At 34.7% G+C, this 7,446-nt stretch overlaps 1 protein-coding gene across 1 annotated transcript; it reads left to right on the top strand.

Moving 5' to 3' along the window:
• Positions 1–6,614: 6,614 nt before the first annotated feature.
• On the top strand, positions 6,615–6,995 carry LOC110709491. Its single transcript, XM_021887713.1, has one exon. The coding sequence runs from the start codon at positions 6,615–6,617 to the stop codon at positions 6,993–6,995; it is 381 nt and encodes a 126-aa protein (XP_021743405.1).
• The last annotated feature ends 451 nt before the right edge of the window (positions 6,996–7,446 follow it).

The following is a 7,446-nucleotide window of genomic DNA, read 5'->3' as shown; positions in this document are numbered from 1 at the left end:
TGTTATTGGGGTGAGTGATTAGTATATTGCATATAGTTTGTAGGCTTCAAGGTTAAAGCTGAGTTTGTGAGTACTCTGAGAGTGCTTAGTGAATCTAAGTCTGGGACTTAGGTTGGGTAGAATAGGGTTCTATTGTGTAGCAAGTTCAGTTTGGAACTTGTGAGTAAAGGTCTGTGCTTAATAGGTTGTAACTAGGTGTGTTGCCCTATTATAGTGGATTTGTTTGTTTGAAATCCTTTGGAGGGTCGAGGTTTTACTTCCAGTTGGGTCCTAGAAGGTTTCCTCGTAAAATCCTGTGTGCATTGCAAGTTCCTTTATTATTCTGTTAATTCCGAAAAAGTAGTCACTAGGAACTCACTTACAATTCCCCCCTCTCTTATAGAATTCATCTAAACTAACACTTTTTTTATTTCCTCCTTTTTTTTTTATCTAATTGTGCATGCAAATATGTAATTATATTATTGATATATCATGAATATTAGTATAGCAATAATGACACAATAATAAAAATAATTATAACATATTTGGTTCTCACCCTTTTTTTTATGCTATTTGTTTAAAACGATAAGGTTTTTTCTTCTTGGGAGCATCATCACCTCCTCCTACTTCTGGTTGTGGTTCTTTTTCTGTTTTAGGCTCCTTCATAAGTGCAGTAATTGAATTAGACTCCTCCTACATCAGCTTGGTCTCATTTTTTTCAGCTTCACCTATTATGGGATGTTCATCTTCTTGTTGATTAGTTACATGTAATGTGGGAGGTTTATCTTTTGATTGTTTAGGTTCATATGGTTCTTCTACATATTTTAAGAGACACATATCATAATATCAAATATTAGAAGTGAACTATATACTTATACAAAGATAATTATAGACTTATATAATGAACAACACGTAGCTATACAATGTATACTATATAATAACTAAATGAATATTAAAAAACTTGATTATATAATATTGAATTCTACACACTATATTAAAAAAAAAATCGTTTTCAATATGTGGAGATACTACTATATGCATATCTCAGTTTTTCTTAATAGTAACATTCTCTTTCTCAAATGGCTCCTAAGCATACGAATCAAATTAAGAGGTTTAGGTTAGGACTCAATAGAAAATTAAATATCATATGTCGCAAATGTGCATTCGAAATATACTAAGCCCTATCAACACAGCTACTCCATCACTACAAAGTTCAAATTGAAACCAACTTAATGAGCACAGAAGCCAAATTTGACTATTTATGGCCAAGTATTTAGCTAATTCCTGGCAAATTCCAAAGAAAGTAGTTTTAGATAACTTCAAAAAAAATACAAATTAATGTATGATAACAACCATGAAACCTAAAGTAACTCACTTTCATTATGCCTATTAGAAGATATAAATCGTGTTTTGCCTTGTCATCCCAAAGTCCATACACCTCGTTAGTTTCCCCTATGAGTGTTGTAATTAGACGTTCCCTTGTGGGAGTGATGTAATCCAAGGGATTGAACACATCATTCCTCACATGGTCCTTAGTAATGTGAAACATTCCTAATGGGGAATTATTATTGTTAGGTTTAGGAGTGAGAATTCTCCCATCATCTACTAGATCCTGAACTTTGTGTTTTTGCACATAACATCGTCCAGTATCATGTCCATTACCCCTATGATAAGCACAGTAAGCATTACCATCCCATGTAGCTTGTCTTCTTTCTATGGGAATATGGGGTGTAGGCTCAACTAGTAATACTAAACTTTTTTCAGTTAGTTTTTCTAGAATTTCTTTGTATGTCACAAGAAATTACGTGAACTTCCTATCTTTTGTCCACGTTCTTCGACTATTATTATTATACTGTGTGGAAGTTGCGAAAACATCAATAGAGGATGAAGTATTATCATTTCTGTTCTTGTAATTGTTCTTAGGTTGATGATGATGCTTGTTTGCTTTTTCTTTTGCAAGATCATCTTCAATCCTAGTGGCCATGGAATAGACCTTTTGGAAAGTGTCTAATCCAAAGTAACGTAAATGTTTACTGTACTTTTCATGACAATTGTCAATGAATTTTAGTACTAGCTTAGCTTGAGTTTGGACGACTTTTGAGCAAGATGAGCTTCCTTTTAATGCCATTTACCATCGAAAGCAAGAAAACCTTCATCATTGCCTTGCTTAAGCAGTTTAAGTTCACACAAAGTTGATTTGTACTCCACGTTACTCTTATATTGGGAGATGAAAGCAGAAATTACATTTTCCCATGTGTTTTTAAATTTAGTATCCAGCCCATAGTACCACTCTCTTGCAACTAAGTCCAGAGATAAAGGGAACGTCAAAGCATAGAGCTTATAATCAACTCCCTTTAAAGCCATGGTGCCAATAAAACTCATTAAATGGTTTTTCGGATTATTGGTCACCTTAAACATTGGCAAGTCTATAGCCATAAACTTTTCAGGTAAAGTAAGTCCTACGGGAGGAGCAAACTTTTCTGCATCAAATTACTTGTTCCCCATAATGGAATGAAGTACAAGCTTCTCTAACGTCTTCTCACGTTCATTCTAAGCCTCCATTCTTTGTTGGATGGCTAAGACTTCAGCTTCTTTCTTTTGAGCCTTTTCAAACTTTTTGGCTCTCTTTTCCTCAGCTTCTTAAGCGTTTTTTTGCCCTCATGCGAGCAATCTCTTCTTGGAGTTGTTCAATGGTTGATATTGTTGGACTAGCGTGAGTTGAAGAAGGAAAATGGTTTGAAATGGATTGATTGTTTTCGGTAGGTGGTAAACGTAGAATACGAGCGCCTGGGAGTCTTCGTGCACAAGCTTAATAACCAGCCCTAAAGGAAATACGAGAGATTAAGAAAACTTACACGGTTGCCTTTTTAAAAAACATAAAGGAGAAAGAAGAAAAGGAAAAAGACGCAGAATTACATTCAATGAGATATTGTCGCCTTTTAACAATTCATTTCAAAATAATGATATTGTTTAACGAACCACTTTGTTCGTGAAGAATCAAAATGAGTTCATAGTAGAAGGCGCGCGTAAGAATCAGAGTTGCGCGAGCAATTTCTGAACTTGCTCTTTTTGTGGTGGCATAACTCTATGAGTTGCGCATGCCACCTGTTCGAAGTGGTTATTTTAATGTTTTTATATTTTTTATTTTGTTTTTTTTATTATATATCTCTTGAATGTGACTTGAGACTACGAAGGGACAACTTCATAGTTAAGTACCTAGACTAAGACACTTGTAAAAATGAAAACTTATAAGAAGAGGGATTGCACTAACAAGGTTCTATTTAAAACACTAAGTTAGTACATTCCTTAAGCAACTCAAATTAATTCACCCATATCAAGAGACATAAACGAGATGATCCAAGAGGGTCTCCTTAAAAGGGGTTAAGCTATCCTAAACACGTTACATAGAGTCATACAATCACATAAACATACGAAAGGAACTGTCAAAGCATATAATGTCGTTTTATGGTCAAGGCTTGGGTGTCGAAAGGTACCATATCTTAAGAAACGATGTGTGAATCAATCCCTCAACATGTTGACCCATGGTATGGTTCTCCCAACGTTTTGTTGGCGATATGGGTGGGATGATTATTATTGATTTTGGGATAGAAGCCTGGTGTTAGCGACCCCTGGTCAATGAGCCAATCCCCATAATTTAAAGTGTGTTATGATTATGCATGATGTAATGTTTTGGCTTTTACTTTTGTGAAAAAGGAAGATATTATGCGTTCAAGTCTTGCTCTCTAACTAGAGATTATCTAACTTAGCCTTTCATTACAACTCATAGGTAACCTAAGTTGGAAACCTTGAACCATAACCAAAAGCTAATCTTGTAAGCTCTATGTCCCCAATAGAGTCTCCACTGTGAGGAAGGTAGCCCGTCGCTGGGGATCTCATTTCCTCTATGCCCTTGGCCCTTTTAAAGCCCAGGACTTTACACTTTTAGGGTGTGTTGGGATTTGAATTCCTGACTGTTTGGGAGACGTTGAATTAGAATTGAGACTATCATTACCCTTTTTTTTATTATTAAAAACCAATAGAGCCAATGAGTTTTTAGGAAAACTCATAAACCTCGTTCATGCCTTTCTCCCAAGTAGAGTCTAACACCCTAGAACTTCCTTTCCTTAAAATACTAAATTTTTCCCTTTCAAAATATGAAGAAGGAAAATCTAAGACATTACCGCCACCGTGAAAACGACTAAGGCAAATATCAAAGACTCACACAGCGGAAGACTCTCTTAAAACCATTAAAACAAGCCATCTTTAAAAAAAAGTCAAACCAAACGAAAGTAAAAGTCAAACAAAGTCAACCTACAACTTGGAACCATCATAGGCCCTTAAAACCGAACAATACTGAAAACCTTTGAGTTAGTCTCATGATCAATATAAATAAATAATACTTAAAGCAAATAAAACACATCACATTCCTATAAGAACTAAGCATGATTTTCTCTTCACTCATGCCCTTCATGAATATGCTTCATCACCTGAAAAGTTTCTCTCTACTTGTCTTCACTACTCGCCATTAGAAATGGGTCGTCGTAGGGCCAAGGCAAAGACAAGGCCAAAAAACCATGCAAACACACAATCAACAAGCAAAGCTGAGTACATAAACGTAATAAAAACACACTAACATGCTTTCATCCTATCATCACACAACTTACCGTGTTGCACCTGTTTACAAGCATACAAAACACCCAACACCTAACTAGACAAATACCAATGTTCATTTAAATTTGATTACACGTCGAACGGGTTTCCCCCTAACCTGCCCCAATAAAGGGGTTTTTAACATGGGAGCTAACCGTGAAAGTATAAAATAAACCACTCGTAAGTGGCGGAATTCCCGCGCATAATAAAAAGGAAAATACAGCGTCCTGTACTCTAGTGGAAGTTATGGTCAAATATAAAGTCGCATAACTCCCCCCATATGTTCATACTCAAGGTATATATGTTCCAAGAGTTTTGGTACGTAATCTCTTTCACTTTACATTATTTACATATTATTAAACTTGGTGATGACTGTCAAACACAACACAACCAAACATTATAATTCATTCAAGCAATCAAACATACCAAATTTAATTCTTGAATAATTAGTGACCGCATAAATTTAATTGTTGAACCCTTTTTAATCTACCTCAGTGTCAAAGACACCTTAAACGCATAATGCACCACAAATCCTATCCCTCGGTGTTTAAAACACCTTAAGTGCACTTGGGCACCACAAATATAATTTAATCCTCGTGTACATAGACACTTAAATAGCTCCTTCCTCATGCTTATAGCATCAATAAAATTTATATGAACCATAATAAAATTCCCTTTTCATATTCCAAACCAAATTAAACATTTAGTTTACTTAAACATGCATGCTCTCTAACATGCCAATAATAAAAGTGTGGTTCATATCCAACATGCCAATATAATTAATTTTAATCACCAATTCATCATGAACAATTCATACGTCACAAATCATTCACCAACATCAATCCAATCAACACATTCCATCTAACACCTATCATGATACTACTTGGAATTAATTAAACAAAGCCTAGCATGCTTCTATACCCTTAAACATTACCAAGTACGCGAACGTACCTTGAATATGATATGAAAATCGCCACAACTAAATGAAATCACTCACTTGGAAGTCTCCTACAAACCTAAATTACAAAGAAGTATTAATACCTCTTTCACACAAAATTCCAGCAATATATACTCTCTTTAAATCACTCATAAACCCTCTAAAATATTTTGAAATTTAATTTAAAACCCTTACTTTTATTCCCAATTAATGGGAAACTAAAAATCCTTCCAAGAAACTTAATTATAGCTTATATATAAAAATTCCAGCATTATTAAAACATCTTAAATTTCTGTAGTTATGTTTTAAAACACCTATTTCAATAATTTAAATCACCTTAAATCAAATTCCATCAATAAACATTAATTTAGAAACCTAGGGTTTTCAATTTGGAGCTTTTTAATTCAAAACTAAATCTAAAAATTTATATACAAAATACTTATTATTAAACATCCTAAAATCATCACAAAACACAAAAACAATAATTAAGATTTAATTAAAAATCAAAAGAAGTTTTTTTTTTAAATGCATGGGGCACGACCACCATGGCTGGGCGGCTGCCGCACGCCCACCTGGTGGCCGCCGCTACTGTGCCTTGGTGGTGGTGGCCGCCAGCCGTGTGTGGCGTGTAGTGGTGGCGCCGGCCGTGTGTGGTGGTGTGTGGGTGGTGATTAAAAATAGAATAATTAAAATTAAGGGGAAGGGGAAAAATTAAGGAGAAAAGAAAATAAGAAGAGAGAGAGAGTTTACCTTTGGGTGCACTCCACTTTAGGCATATGATGGGTATTGATACCCTCTCTCAATCCCTCCTACTTAAAATTCATTTACTACCTTAATGATCCCTTTCCTAGACAAACTTGTATTTTGACTTTCCATAAATATCATTGACTTTAAAATTTATCTTTTTATAAAATAATATGCCCCAATATTTTTAAATCATTAAATAAAATATTTCCAAGATTATTAAATAATTAAAAATAAACTTTTAATTAAACTAATTATTTTTAAATTAATCAAAACACCATAAATAATCCAAATGAAAGGTGTAATGAGATTTGGAAAGAAAGGAAAGCTTAGCCCAAAGTATATTGGTCCGTATGAGATATTGCAAAGGATAGGCAAAGTGGCTTATAGATTGGCCTTACCTATGGAACTAAGTAAAGTGCATGATGTATTTTATGTATCTCAGTTAAGAAGGTATATCCCTGATAAGTCACATGTGCTACAACCCGAAACTATTGAGTTAGATCAAAGCTTAACTTATAAGGAAAGACCTGTCAAGATCCTTAACAGTAAAGTGCGTAGTACACGCAATATGGAAGTTAAGATTGTCAAAGTGCTATGGTCTAACCAAGAGTATGAGGAAGCAACTTGGGAAGCCAAGGATGAGATGAAGAAGAAATATCCTGAGTTGTTTAAGGTATGGTGAGTTACGGGGACGTAACTCGTGTTCTTTAAGGAGGGTAGAATGCGGTAGAATTTCATGCTTTTTCCCGTATTTTCTGTTATTTTTGTGCTTTTTGCAAATTTTTATCGGTTATTTTGAGTAATTTTGATTTCAAAGAGATGTTAAAGGCAAAAGTATGACAAAGGAGTACAACAATATATACAAAGCGAGGAATAAATTTTGAATTTCGTTACCCAAGTTCGAGACGAAACTTCTTTTAAGGAGGGTAGACTGTAATACCCCGTATTTTTATACGTATTTTGATTTAAATAAGTATTTCCTAAAGTATTTAAATAATTTGAGGTGACACCTTTAACAATACTTTGTCATCGACCTCAAATTCCTCCTCTCTACGCTCCCGCGTAGCTCTTTTGGCGATCTTGCGCCGCTTGAATCTTAGCTTGAATCTCCCACACCTTCTTAACTATATCCT

The sequence above is a fragment of the Chenopodium quinoa genome, unplaced genomic scaffold (assembly GCF_001683475.1).
Source record: "Chenopodium quinoa cultivar QQ74 unplaced genomic scaffold, ASM168347v1, whole genome shotgun sequence".
NCBI classification, from domain to species: domain Eukaryota; kingdom Viridiplantae; phylum Streptophyta; class Magnoliopsida; order Caryophyllales; family Amaranthaceae; genus Chenopodium; species Chenopodium quinoa.
This window is presented reverse-complemented; position numbering and strand designations above follow the sequence as displayed.

What these genes read in the sequence shown, in the direction of transcription:
- LOC110709491 (XM_021887713.1), top strand. Translation starts at nt 6,615, where the DNA reads ATGAGATTTGGAAAGAAAGGAAAGCTTAGCCCAAAGTATATTGGTCCG.